The sequence below is a fragment of the Cricetulus griseus genome, assembly GCF_003668045.3.
Source record: "Cricetulus griseus strain 17A/GY chromosome 1 unlocalized genomic scaffold, alternate assembly CriGri-PICRH-1.0 chr1_1, whole genome shotgun sequence".
NCBI lineage: Eukaryota > Metazoa > Chordata > Mammalia > Rodentia > Cricetidae > Cricetulus > Cricetulus griseus.
In genome coordinates this window covers 31,754,670-31,769,775 of record NW_023276807.1, presented here as the reverse complement: position 1 = coordinate 31,769,775, position 15,106 = coordinate 31,754,670, and the positions used below count along the sequence as shown (strand labels likewise).

At 43.0% G+C, this 15,106-nt stretch overlaps 1 protein-coding gene across 4 annotated transcripts in view; it reads left to right on the top strand.

Annotated features, from left to right (window-relative positions):
- Spats1 (spermatogenesis associated serine rich 1) overlaps positions 1–10,504 on the top strand; it is a 46,461-nt gene extending 35,957 nt beyond the window's left edge. For 2 of the 4 annotated variants that reach the window (XM_035452859.1, XM_035452858.1), the window contains exons 8-10: positions 188–250; positions 5,833–5,948; positions 9,594–10,503. In XM_035452859.1, coding sequence (XP_035308750.1) covers positions 188–250; positions 5,833–5,948; positions 9,594–9,778 — 364 coding nt within the window. In that variant the 3' untranslated portion in view covers positions 9,779–10,503. Of the gene's footprint in view, positions 1–187; positions 251–5,832; positions 5,949–6,175; positions 6,429–9,593 lie in introns of those variants that run through there. The other 2 variants (XM_035452857.1, XM_035452860.1) reach the window with 2 other exon arrangements.
- Positions 10,505–15,106: the final 4,602 nt, after the last annotated feature.

Sequence of the window (15,106 nt, the reverse complement as noted above, 5' to 3'; positions counted from 1 at the left end):
CTTGATGAAACATAACAAAAAAATAAGCATTATTCCCCATCCAGTTTTGAAGCCCACATTTGAGAACGGATACAAGAAGGAAGGTCAGACATATATTGGAAATGCCGATGCATTGGTCTCCATGTTTTAAGAGGTTGTTGCAATTTTATGGCTGTTGCCACTGCTCTTTTTTTTTTTTTTTTTTCAGGACTCCTTATGAGAAAAAATTTGATACGTTTATCCCACTGGAGCCACTTCCACCAATTCCCAAGTGAGTTTTCTCACCAAGTTTTCTATGGTCCTATCTCTGTTAAAAAGATGGCCGGGTGTGGCTCACACATGCCTTTAATCCCAGCACTTGGGAGGCAGAAACAGGCTGATCTCTGTGAGTTCAAGGCCAGCCTGGTCTACAGAGCTAGTTCCAGGACAGGCTCCAAAACAATACAGAGAAACCCTGTCTCAAAAAACAAAAAGTAAAACAAACAAACGAAAATTACTAAGGAAAGGATGGGCTGGAGAGATGGCTCAGAGGTTAAGAGCACTGACTGTTCTTCCAGAGGTCCTGAGTTCAATTCCCAGCAACCACATGATGGCTCACAACCATCTGTAATGAGATCTGGTGCCCTCTTCTGGCCTTCAGGGACACATGCAGACAAGAACACTGTATACATAATAAATAAATCTTTACAAAAAAGATATTACGCCAGGCGTTGGTGGGCATGCCTTTAATCCCAGCACTTGGGAGGCAGAGGCAGGCAGATCTCTGTGAGTTTGAGGCCAGCCTGGTCTTCAGAGCGAGTGCCAGGATAGGCTCCAAAGCTACACAGAGAAACCCTGTCTCGAAAAAAAAAAGTAAAAATAAAAAAATAAAAAAAGATATTACATAAAAAAAGACATTCTTTTCCCATGGAGAGGCCTGCAGACGGTCAAGCCATGGGGACCGTTTGTGTCCCAGCAGCAGGGTCAGTGCAGTACATAATGTGGACAGTAGGAGAGAAACACAGAGGTCAAGTGTCTGTGGCATCTGGCAACAGGAGGGCAAATTCTACTTATGATGCAAGCTGACTGCCAGATGCCATAGTGTGCTTGGGTTGCATGGGAGAGGAGTTTACATGGAGCAAAAAGATTGATAATACCCTGTTTTCAGAGTATTATCACAGAGTGTTCTGGGAAAGAAAAGCACATGTCTAATGATTGCACCTGCGGAACTTGGTTAGAGTTTCAAAGAGAAACCCAATAGAACACTCCACATTATTTATTTATTTATTTGGTTTTTTGGAGACAGGGTTTCTCAGTGTAATCCTGGCTGCCCTGGAACTTGTTCTGTAGACCAGGCTGGCCTCGAACTCACAGAGATTCACCTGCCTCTGCCTTCTGAGTGCTGAGATTAAAGGCGTGTGCCATCACTGCCCAACTGGAACACCCTGTACTTAGGCAATGACTATCCCTCTGTTTTATACTAAATTAAAGGGAAGACATGTGTATGGAGACACATGTACAGTGTGTTAAGACGTGTATGGAGGCCCATGTGCCGTGAGTTAGGGAGCTGGTTCTCTCCTACTCTGTGGGTCTCAAGGATGGAACTCAGATTTTTATACATGGCAGCAGGGGTCATTACTTGCTCATCTCAGTGGTCCTAATTACATGCTTATAGAATTAACTAGTTTTTAAACATGTGTGGGTGGTTTTCCTGCATGTATATCCATATGCCATGTGTATACCTAGTACCCAGAGACACCAGTAGAGAGTTTTGGATTCTCTGGAACTGAATTCTCAAGCCAGTGCATGGGTGCTGGGAATCAAACCAGGGTCTTCTGCAAGAGCAGCCAGTGCTCTTAACTGCTACTGAGCATCTCTCCACCCCTGATTTCTCTGCCTCAGTGTGAACCTCATGTATTTAGTTTCCTCTCCTCTTTCTCTCTTTCTATTTTCGAATATAGTCTCATGTAAGTATGGTGAGGTAGCCCATGTTCTCGAGTCTCACACACCAGGGCTCAGTGGAAGTACCAAACCCCAGAGCTCGGTGGGAATAAAAGGCTTTTCTTCTAAACTTGGCATCTCTAACGCCTTCATTATGTTTCCCTATTCCTTATAACATACAATTAGGCTTCTCATGTTTGTACTTTCTTTTTTATACACACTATTCAAGAATACCTAAAATACCACCAGCCTCCTAATCTTGCCATTCTACACAACTACTTTAGTTTTTTGTAAATACATGCAAATATATTTGTATGTATAAATCATAAAATACCAAGCAGCATGGTTTTTCTATCATATTATATTGTATTTATTTTTGTTTTTTCAAGACAGGGTTTCTCTGTGTAGCCCCTGCTGTCCTGGAACTTGCTCTGTAGATCAGGCTGGCCTCAAACTCAAGCCAAGGATGACCTTGAAATTTTGGTTGTGAGCCTAGCCTTAACAGCTGAGTGGTCGCTCCAGCCTGACCTTGGACTTTTGATTTTCCTTCTTCCACCTCCCAAGTGCTGGGATTATAGGCGTCATCACGCCTGGTTTATGTGGTGCTGGGGACCAAGCCATGGCTTCCTGCATGCTACAAAAGCACTCCACCAACTGAGCCACTTCTCCAGCTGACACCAGTACTTTTTTCTTTTGGTTTATCGAGACAGGGTTTCTCTGTGTAGCCCTGGCTGTCCTGGAACACTCTTTGTAGACCAGGCTGGTTTCAAACTCACAGAGACTCACCTGCCTCTGCCTCCTGAGTGCTGGCATGATGGGGGAGGGCCTTCTGTGTATATGTTTGTCTTATTGGTTGATAAATAAAGCACTGTTGGCCAATAGGGAAGCAAGTTAGGCAGAATTAGGAGAGAAGGAGGATTCTGGGAAATGTAGTAAAGAGGAGAGCTACCATGTGATCCTGGGAAGAGAGGAAGTATGCTGCTGGCTTCCTTGATAAGTCTTTATAAAATATATAGATTAATGGTTATGGTTGATACTTAAGGCAGAGCTAGCAAATAAGAAATTCAAGTCATTGGCCAGCAGCATTGTAACTAATATAAAATTCTGTGTGTTATTTGGGGGCCTAACATGGCGGCGGAGCTCAGGCAGTTGGCAGAAAGAGTTATTGTTACACTGGGATTATGTACCACCATGGCCAGCTTAATATTTTTAATTTCCAGAAGTTCCATGTGACTTTTTACATTGATTTATGTATTGTGTGTATGTATGTGTGCATGAGTATGTGTGTGGACAAACAACTTTTGGGAGTTGGTTCTCTCATTCTGTCCTGTGGGCTCTGGGGATGGAACGTGGGCTGTCCGTCACACTTGTTGGCAAATTGCTTTTATCCTCTGAGCTGACTCTGATTTGTTTGTTTGAGACAGGGTTTCTCTGTGTAGCTTTTTTTGGAGGCTGTCATGGAACTCACTCTGTAGACCAGGTTGGCCTCAAACTCACAGAGATCTGCCTGTGTTGGCCTCCCGAGTGCTGGGATTAAAGGCATGCACCACCACCACCCAGCATGATTTTTTAAATCTTTTATTGATTCCCTCATTTTCCTTAAATATATCAGCATAGTTATCATAGCTATGTTAGTATTTTTGTTTGCTAAATGATTTCTGTCATTTCTGGGTCTGTTGTTGCTGACTGATATTTCATCTGATTACTGATCACAGTTTTCTGATTCTTGGCGAGGCCTAGTAATTTTTGTTTGAATATGAAACATTGTGATGTTAAGGTGTTGAGTGTCTGAGTTTTGTTATCGTCCCTTAAAGAATGTTCAGCTTTATTCTGACAGTCATTTGCAGTTTGGTATGATCTTTTCATACTTTTTTTTTTTTTTTTTTTTCCGAGACAGGGTTTCTCTGTGTATAACTTTGGAGGCTGTCCTGGAACTTACTCTGGAGACCAGGATGGTCTCGAACTCACAGAGATCTGCCTGCCTCTGCCTCCCGAGTGCTGGGATTAAAGGCGTGCGCCACCAATGCCCCGCCTTTTCATACTTTGGTTTTGAAGGTGTGACCCTTTTTGAGTATGTTTTGACTATTGTTAGGATAGTGCAGAGTAACTAACCCTTCTCTTTGGAGTCTCTACCAAATGCTTGGAGTAATGAAGTCTTCAACTTAGTTGAAGGATCTAGAAGAATCTTTCAGTTTTCTTCGAGAGCTGGAAACAACTTAGCTCATGCTTAGGGTTTATTTGGCTTACACTTCCATATCACTGTTCATCACCAAAGGAAGTCAGGGTAGGATTCTGGAAGCAGGAGCTGATGCAGTTGCCATGAAGGGAGCAGCTTACTGGCTTGCTCAGTTTGCTTTCTTATAGAACCCAGGACCCCTGGCCCAGGGATGGTGCCACTGAGAATGTGCTGGGGACCCTCCCCATCAGTCACCAATTAAGAAAATACCTTATATGCCTGACTACAACCCGATCTTATAGAGACATTTTCTTAATTGAGAAATTCCCAGCTCTCAGATGGTGTTAGCTTGTGTCAAGTTGACATACAACTATCCAGCACAGCTCACAATAGACCACTTCATTTTTCTATGGCATTCCACCTTATACATGGTTGTCTTAACATTTAGCAAAACTCAAGGGGACTGCTATGTAAGTTTCAGAAGCTCATTTTCTGTGTAGCTCTTTCTTTCCCACAGCTTTGCCCTGCTGTTTCCGTGCATTGAAGATTCTCTAATGACTTATCTATCTCTGGCATTTCAGACTTGTTGAGAACACTGTGCTCTGTCTGCTTGGATTACCCATTTCCTCAATTATGAAACAAAATTTGCAGGTGGCCTTTTATTTCCCATGTTACTGGATGAATGGGTTTTATACAATTTCGAGCCACCACATGGTTGCTGGGACTTGAACTCAGGACCTCTAGAAGAGCTGCCAGTGCTCTTAACCTCTGAGCCATCTCTCCAGCCTGGTTTTATACAATTGCATTACTTTCATTATCCATGTCTATAAATATTAAGATTACAAGTCTCCTATTTCATTTTCATGTAGCTGATATATCTTAGATCATTCTTTTGCTTTTAAATTACTTTGTATTTAGGTCTGCCTTTTAATATATACATCTATATTCATATATATATGTCTATTTACTTATTCCATCTCTCTCTCTCTGTATGCATGCACACACATACTTTTGTTTGAATGTGTGAATGTCGCAGTTAGAGATCAACCTTAGGTGTTATCCATAGGTGTTGGCCATCTTTTATTTATTTATTTATTTATTTTTTGAGACAGGGACTCTCAACTGTCCTGAGGTTTTTGATTGGGCTAGAGAGCCACTAGATCTGCCTGTCTCTGCTTGTCCCAGTGCTGGGATTACAAGCACACACCACCACAACCTGCTTTGTTATGTGGGTTCTGGGGATTGAACTCGGGTCCTGTAGTTGCATGGCAATCTACTGTTGTGGAATATTTGTACACTGTGTGAAGACATATTGCTGTGATTGGTTTCATAAAGAGCTGCATGGTCAATAGCTAGGCAGGAGGTATAGGCGGGACTTGTGGGCAGAGAGAGGACTTGTGGGTAGGAAGAGGTAAGGTGCAGAGGAGACACCAGTCAGACATGGAGGGAGCTAGATATACGGAATGAAAGGTAAGAAGCCACATGGCAAAACATAGATTAATAAAAGTAGGCTAATTAAGTTATAAAAGATAGTGGGACAAGCCTAAGCTAAGGTCTAGCTTTCATAATTAACAAGTCTCCATGTCTTTATTTGTGAGCTAGTGGCCCAAAGGAAAGTCCAACTATACTTTACTCACTGAGCTATCTCCCCAGCCCCCTGACGTGGAGGCCTCTTTCATTTTGTGGGGTATAGTGCCTTATCTATTGGTGATGTTTGTAAATTTAATAAGACATACAGGATTGTGTTCTTCCTCCAGCTTGCCTTTCTTGGAGAAGGAGAAGGCCAACAACTTGAGTAATGAGATAAAGGAAGTTGAGGAGCTGGACAGCTGGCAGGCATCATCACCCTTCCTATCAAGTTTCTTCTCCTCTGGTAGGTATACGAAATCTCAAAGACTATAGGACCTGTTCAAAAGCAGTTTTTTTTTTTCCATGTGGAGCTCAGAGATGGCAGAGCCTCTCCTGAAGTGGGTGTGTCTTCTGCACCATGGGATCCTCTGGGCAAAGGTCCCCACCAGGCTTTAAGAGTTGTATGTCTTGGCTGAGAGCTGTTGGGCTTGTAAGGGAATGCACTCTGTAATGCTGTACCTCTATCCACAGGTATTTTCAACTTTGTGAGACATCCCTGACCAGAAATGAGTCCCCAAGCATGCACTGACTGACCTCCATCCAGCCTCTGCCAGTGCTGGGTTTTTCTATTCTTTGTTTTTGACAGTGTCTCTGCCCTAAACCATTTATGTGACTCTAATAAGGAATCACTATGATTTGTCTTGTTTAACTCTCAATTGTGGAAACTTTCAAAATGTATAGAGAAGTTGCACAAATCATAAAGTAGACACCAGCATATCTTTCATCTAGAGTCTACTGTTGGCAGCGTTTATCCCATTTCTCTCTCTTTCTCCCCCTCTCCTATTGTTTTTTGACCCACTTGAGAGCTAGTGACACACATCATAATCCTTTACAGCTTCAGACTTCATACCTCAAGTGTATGTCTCTTGAAGTGGTGGGTATTTTCTACCTGGTGTATGTAAATTTTCAATGCAAGGTATTTAGCCCTAACAGTAACATACAGCCCACATTTGGTTTTACTCAGATACGTTTGTTTTTTGAATGCCCATAGGTCAATGGTAATAGGCAGATCCCTCAGATTGCTATGACAGAATACTAGAGACTGGGTAGGTTATAAACAAAGAGATTTCCTTCTCATGGTTCTTGAGGCTGGCAAGTCCAAGCCCAAGATGCTGGTAGATTTGGTATCTGATGAGGCACTGCCTTCTTGCAACTTAAGGGAAAAAGATTTATTTTGGCTCACAGGGCTAGAGGGATACAGACAGCCACAGTGGAGAAGACATGGAAGCAGGCAGGGAAGGCACTGCGGTAGGAGCAGGAGGCTGGGTGGTCACATTGTATTAACAGTCCAAATGTGAACAGGAAGAAGGACCAGGGAATAAAGCCAGGAGGCCTGTTCCCAGTGACCCACTTTCTTCCCTGATGCTCCCCTCCTAAGGACCTAATCTCCTCCTGAAAGACCCCTTGAGTTACTTTTCTCATGGACAGTTGCCACTAGATCACCTCCTGTTATGCCTTGCTCTGCCAAAGTCCTATCAAGTTTCATTTTCTTTCTTTCTTTCCTTCCTTCCTCCCTCTCCCTTTCCCCCTCCCTCCCTCCTTCCCTCCCTCCCTCCCCGAGACAGGGTTTCTCTGTGTATCCCTGGCTGGCCTGGAACTCACTCACTCTGTAGACCAGGATGGCCTTGAACTCAGAGATTTGCCTGCCTCTGCCTCCCAAGTGGCAGGTGGTGGTAATGCAAGCCTGTAATCAATTTTTCATTTTTGGGTTGGGTTCTGAATTAGTTTCACTTCTCATTGCTGTATCAGATGAGAAGCAACTTAAGGTTTATTGAGAGGGGATATAGTCTAGCATGTCAGGGAAGGGAGAGGGGAGGGGAGGGGAGGGGAGGAGAGAGGAGAAGGAGGAGGAGGAGGAGGAGAAGAGAGAGAGAGAGAGAGAGAGAGAGAGAGAGAGAGAGAGAGAGAGAGAGACGCTGGTGTTTATTTTGTTTCATCTGTGACCCCAGCCCATGGGCTGAAACTGCTCACATGCAGGGTGGGTTTCTCTCCTCCATTAAATGTCTCTGGAAACACTGTCAGAGACACAGACAATCTTCTAAATCTATTACCACAATATGGCCAGTCACCACAAAGACCAAGTTATATCCAAACTATAGCAATATTATACTTCACAAATCCATAAAAGATTTATAGACATTCTGTAGCATCCCACAGTACTTTCCATACAGCATACAGTCAAGCAGTCTAGGCAAGAGCAGTTTGTCTAAATGGCTTTCTCTGCCATATTGAAGGCAAACTCGGTAACAAGTTTCTTCAATGTCCATCATTCTCTTTGATGTAATTGGTGATGCCAGGAACAGATGTGTCTCATCGTCATGAAAAGTCCTAAGTTAACAAACCATTTTAAATGCCATATTCTGTAGGTCAGAGCATAGTTGCACTAAAATGAATTCTTTTCAAATAGAACTCAGAATTCTGCATTCATATTACCAGGATTCAGCAGCTTACTGTGACCATAAGGGAGAAGACATAGGAGACAGAAGGACTAAGGGAGCCTTTGGGATGTTGGAACTGAGGGTGAGGGGAGGAAAAGTAGTTATAGGGAGATTGGGCCCCTTGTAGCCCATATGGTATCATTGTATAATTAGAAAACAAAACACATCTCCCTCTCAGTGGGCACAGCTAGGGGATATACAAGTGAACTGTTTGTAAACCAAATTTCAAACCTTATTTGCTCATTGTTCAGTAAACTTCCTATACACCCACACACATCAGTCTGGTACTTTTTCCTGAAATAAAAAATTCATGTGGAACCGCATTTCCAGGAGAAGGCCAGTATCTGTAGTTGGATTTTTCTTTGGGTCATTAATAAGCTCCCAAATAAAGACACACAGACTTATTATTAATTATGAATGCCTGGCCTTAGCTTAAGCTTATTCCCAACTAGCTCTTATTATTACTTAATTGAACCTGTTTCTCTTCATCTCTATTTCTCCCCATGTCCTACTTTCCTGCTTCCTCTATGCCTGCTGGCTGGTCAGCCCCTGGTGTCTCTTTTCTTTCTCCCTTCCTTTCTTCCCTGAGCCTAAATTCCTCCTCCTACTTATTCTCTCTGCCTGGAATTTCTGCCTATACCTCCTTCCTTGCTATTTACTGGCCATTCAGCTTTTTATTAGACCAATCAGGTGCCTTAGGCAGGCAAGGTGAAACAGTAACACATCTTTACATAATTAACCAAATGCAACACATCTTTACATAGTTCAACAAATATTTTGCAACAAATATCAAGCAAACTGATTTTGAGATGCCTGTGACATACACTGATAAAAAGGCCTATGATGTAGTTGGCATAAAAGTCTGGGGTATAAATATATGTATGTGAAAAAGAAAATCTCCGAGACCAGCCTGGTCTACAAGAGCTAGTTCCAGGACAGCCTCCAAAGCCACAGAGAAACCCTGCCTTGAAACCCCCCCACCCCCCCACAAAAAAAGAAAGAAAATCTCTGTTGGACATGTGGATTCAGGGTCTAGTTTTTTTTTTTTTTTTTTTTTTTCCTTCTCTCAGAGACAGGGTTTCTCAGAGACAGTCCTGGCTATCCTGAAACTCTCTTTGTAGACCAGGCTGGCCTTGAACTCACTGAGATCTACCTGCCTCTGTCTCCCAAGTGCTGGGATTAAAGGTGTGCACCACCACTGTCCAGTCAGGGTCTAGTTTTAATGACCAGACTGGGATATTGGTTCCAAACAAAGAAATGAATTAAAATGACTCTTGAATCCCTGGGGCCTGAGGAAAAGCAAATTCTCTTTGGGAATACTGTCCCACCTCAGGGACCCACAAACATGAACTCCAGAGGAAAAAAAAATGAAAAATCACAATTGGGTCCACCACAAAGTATGCTGGTAGCTGAAACTCAAGCCAGATTAGGTGACTAAGACTGTTTTGCAGGGACTGGGGAGATGGCTCCACGGTTAAGGTTGTTGGCTGCTCTTCCAGAAGAAAAAAGTTCAGTTGTCAAAAAGAGGCTCACAACCCCCTGTAATTCCAGTGTCAGGCTGACTGAAACCTTCTGGCCTCATCGGATATCCTCACACGGGTTTCGTACATATTTACGCACACATACACATAAATAAAAAATAAATCTTTAAAGAATGTTTTTGCAATATGGTATTAATTACTATGGTAGGGTGCATGCAATTCATTTTGTAGTCAAGACACTAGGACACCAGTTTGCCCAGTGAGGGCTAATTAGTAAATAAGAGGAGGTGTCTAGGGATGCCAGTCTGGGGGGTTGGGAGCAGAGCTAGAAAGCTTGTGTTAAATTGAGTACATTTATTTGGGGAGGGAGGTTGTGAGGACTATGGATGGTGACTAATACTATTCCCAGCTATGTCTAAATGTTGCTGTTGACTTTCATTTTTGCCTTTTCTGTGTAGTCTTTTGATGTTAAAAGATAGCTGAGGACTGGCAACATGGTTCAATGGTAAAAGCACTTACCAAGCAAGCCCAGTGACAGGAGTTTGATCTCTGGAAGCCACAGTGGAAGGGAAGACCCAACCCTGGAGGTACTCTTCTGACCTCCACATGTATGCTGTGGCTTGCAGCACCCCCCCCCCCAGTAATTAATAAAGTTGATATTTTAAGTATTTTCCTTAGGTAAGTAAATGTCAATTTAGGCAGATCCAGTTCTAGAAGGTGATTATGGTGGCAAAATGGAGAATGAAGTAGCTTCAAATTTCCTTTGTAAGTCAGGTACACCACTATTGTCTTTTTGGAGCCAGGCGCTCCCAAATTGTGTTTCCTGCATGTCAATAGGTATTATTGTGTGAAAGAGGGTTCTGTGTCAGATCAATTTGAAAATTCTTAAAAAAAAAAAAAAAGGCTGGGGAGACTGCTCAGCAGTTAAGAGTGCATACTGTTCCTAGAGAGGACCTGGGTTTGGTTCCCAGTACCTACCTGACAGCTCACAACCATCTGTAATTCCAGTTCCAGGGCATCCAATATACATGCACACAAAACACTCATATATACCAAATAAGAAGGAAAAGAAAAGTGTGTTATCTTCTAGAGCTGCCATGGCATAACACAAGAGAAGTGGGTTCTGGCTGGAGAGGTGGCTCAGCTGTTACAAGTGCTGACTTATCTTCTAAAGGACCCAAGTTTGGGTCCCAGAACCCACATGGTGGCTCACAACAGTATGTAACTTCAGTTCTAGGGGATCAAAGCTGTCATCTGGCCTCCTTTGGTACTGCACAAATGTGCACAGACATACATGCAGGCAAAACACCCATACACATTAAAAAGATCTTTGAAAAAAGAGAAATGGATTCTCTCCCGACTTCAGAAGCAGAGTCAGAAAACAAGTTGTTCACAGGGTTGGGTCCTTCTTGGAGGTTCAGGAGAAGGTGCATTTCATGACTATTATCTCTAGTGCAGCAGTTCTCAACCTGTGGGTCATGACCCTTTGAAGGTCTGAATGACCCTTTCATAGGGGTTGTTCTTTTGCTTAGGTTAGGATAAAGCTGGAAGGGGGTCCTGCATGGGGGGGGGTGGCATGCTGTTTGGCCAGCAAAGGGTGACTGAGGTGGGGGAGAAATACGCCAGGCAGACAGAGCTTGAGTGAGAAGTGGTTTTTGTTTTTGTTTTTTTGAGACAGGGTTTCTGTGTAGCTTTGGAGCCTATCCTGGCACTCTCTCTGGAGACCAGGCTGGCCTTGAACTCACAGAGATCTGCCTGCTTCTGCCTCCCCAGTGCTGGGACTAAAGGCATGCGCCACTAACGCCTGGCAGAGTGAGAATTTTTATTAGAAAGGGGAGGTGGGGGAAGGAAAGACAAAGTAAAGAGACACAGAGACACAGAGGGCGGACAGATGAGAAGAGGGAGACAGGAGCAGAAAGAAAGGAGAGCCGGAAAGAGCAGAAAGAGAGCAAGAGAGTGTGTGTGTGTGGGGTCCATCTTTTAAAGGGGTCCTTTGCACCTGCTGGCTGACTAGTATTCATGAAACCCTGGTCCAGAGCTCTGCCTGAGAACATTCTGCCAGGTGACAGGGGCAGGCCAGCATAATGCCTGAATCCTTACAGGGGTCACCCAGGACCATCAGAAAACACATATAGGATTCGTAACAGTAGCAAAATTACAGTTATGAAGTAGCAATGAAAATAATTTTATGGTTGGGGGGTCACCACAACATGAGGAGCTGTATTAAAGGGTCTCAGCACAGCGTTAGGAAGGTTGAGAACCACTGCTCTAGTGTTTGCTGGGAAAACCAGGTGCTCTGTCTTTGAACCAGCATCCCCGCGGCTGCCCCATTCTTCACATACTGTTTATGTTGTGGATCCATGTCACGTCTTTTTCTTTTGTATCAAGAAATATCTGAATACTGTCGTCAACATTTATGGATATTCATTTTATAAGACTGCTTTCTGCCCATCAGCTGTTTCCAGCACAACACTTGGTCAAACAGACATGCATGACTCTTGGGTCAGGAGCATGGGAGAGTAGATAACTCAAGATTACATCTATGTATTAGCTTAATTTGTAAAAGTTGATCATATGGGCTGGGCATGTGCACACACCTTTAATCCCAGCACTTGGAAGGCAGACGCAGGAGGATCTCTGTGAGTTGGAGGCCAGTCTGGTCTACAAAACAAGTTCCAGGGCTCTCAGGACTACACAGATCCAGTTCTCAGAAACAACAAACCTCTCCCCAAACCAAAAAAAACCTCAACAAAACATAACAAGAAAACCAAAAGTTGATCACATGGGAAATCCAAGACAAGTAAAGTTGGCTTTTACATTGTTCTCTTAAAGGCAGATTAAACAAACAAACTGAGTAGGATAGCAGTCTTAAGTGACCGCAAGGTATATGATTAACTGTCTGTGAAGTCCAGGAAAAGTTCTATTTTCTTAGAATATAAAAGATTTTATTTTGAGACAGGGTTTCTCTGTGTAGCTTTGGAGCCTGTCCTGGAACTCACTCTATAGGCCAGGCTGGCCTTGAACTCACAGAGATCCACCTGTCTCTGCCTCCCGAGTGCTGGGATTAAAGGTGTATGCCTCCACCACTTGGCTAAGAGATATTTTTATCATAATGCATTGCTACAGTTCCTGATTTATTCGGTCACTGGCAAAGAACTGGTTAAGGCATGGTGTACTATAGGGATAGCCTGAATCTGCACCACTTCATTTATTTTTCCTTCTGAAAGGTTGGCAAATGCACAGTAAGACTTTGAGAAGGAAGACAAACAGAATGGCTGTATTTGTAAAAGATCACACCTTAAGATTAAGTCCTTGTCTTAGTTAGGGTTCTCTAGAGTCAGAGCTTATGGAATGAATCTCACTCTCTATATAAAGGGAATTTATTATTGGAATGACTTACAACCTGCAGTCCAGCTACTCCAACAATGGCTAGCTGTGAATGGAAAGTCCAAGAATTCAGTACTTGTTCAGTCCCACAAGGCTGGTTGTCTCAGCTGGTCTTCTGCATATGCTGCAATCCCAAAGAAGCAGGCTCCAATGCCAGTGAAAGAATGGATGGGCTAGCAAGACGAGGGCAAGCGGGCCAATAGCAAAAGCTTCCTTCTGTGTCCTTACATAGACTTCCAGCAGAGGTGTGTCTTCCTGCCTCTACATCCAGATCAGAGGTGTATATTCCTATCTCAAAGATTCTGAGGAGAATGGGTTCATCCACGTCAAACCAAGTAAAAAATCTCTCACAGGAGACAATGAAAAATAGTCATCACAAGTCCACCTCTTGTCAACCTGACATACAATCATATATCCTTATATCATGATTCATTTCCAAATGAAGACAACATCCAGGCCATAATAATGCCTAAACATAATGTAATCATCCCATGCACTATCACAAATGCATTATGTATTTAACCAGGTCATAATTACACCTAACATAACTATCCCTCATACAACCAGAAACACATTATGCATTTAGAATAGGTGGCAATGTCCCTTGGGGGACATCCTATTAGTATTCTTTTAATTAATGTTATAACATATGACAAGGAAATTGAAAGAAAATACAAGTATCTATGCATATATTGTTGTTCTTTTGTTTTTTGTTTTGTTTTTTGTTTTTTTTTTTGGAGGAAGGGTTTCCCCGTGTAGCCTAGACCAGGTTGGAACTAGCTCTAGACCAGGTTGTCCTTGAACTCACAGAGATCAATCTGCCTCTGCTGCACATGTTCTTAACAAAATACAGTAGAAACACTCATGTCAATAATAATTCTCTGTTTTTTCTTTGTGCAACTGGTCATGTGGCCTTGGCAGGTATTTATAGCTACTTTTCTCTAGTACCCATTCTGTATTTCCTCCACCCTTGGGAAGCATGTCAGCAGGTCTTGGCTCTTTTCCTGGAGGAGTGACCCATACCTTCACTGCTGCTGCCGCTTCCTGTTGACTTTAATCACAAGACATGGTAGCACCAAGAGATGCCCTAAAGGATTTTCTGTACTGCAGACATAATCCTTTTTTACCTCCATTGTGGACAAGCAATCCAATTTCCCTTTGGTAATCAGGATCAATCACCCTTCCTAACACTGTTATTCCTTTCTTAGCCTGTTGGTTTAAGGGTATCAGAAGCCCAAAGTGACCAGAGGGAAGCTGAGCTTCCAGTTCAATGGAATGTTTGCTGTGCTCCTGGCAGTACTCCTCTCCCCTCTGGAACCAAAACTAGCCAGCAGAACTTAGGGTCACAGGAAGCAAAATTTTTCCTAGTGGGTCACTAGGGGTGATAGTGAGTGGAACTATTCCCTTTTCTACCTCTTGATTGCTGGATCCATGGATCCTTGCTATGGGAGAAACCATACCATACAATGGACACTGATTCCATGCATATACCACCTTGTAGAGAACCTTGCCCCAGCCCTCCAGGCTGCTGCCATGTAATTGATGCTGTAACTGTGTCTTTGAAAGACCCCAACTCAAGCCTAGCCTGATACCCACCAGCATATATTTGAAAATCACTCTGGCCACACACACAGCTCTGGGACGAAGAACACATGAAATGGTCGGTCATGATGACCAGTCTCTGGAAATTGTTATTATTACTAGTTTCTATTATCTTCAACAACTGTCTGGTTTCTAAAAATTGTTAAGGTTTATCCTGCTCCAGAGCACCCAAGTTTTGAAAATAAGTATAAGTCACTCTGTTCCCAGAAAAACCACTAGCTGTCCCATGGCCTTGCAGGTGTAAAAAACAAAATAACATTCCAAACGCCTGGTGGGCAAAATTGTAAGTTCAGTTCCCAACCAATCAGTAAATGACTCATGTATGTTATAGCCAAACAATCAATATGTTATCATACTCTTGCCTAGTGACCAAAAAGACATAAAAACTGCCTGCTTTGGAAACTTGGGTCGTTCTCTTCCCAGGGAGAGACCCCAACTTGTTGGAATAAAATCCTTTTGCTTTTGCATCGAACTTGTGTCCTGTGAGTGACTCT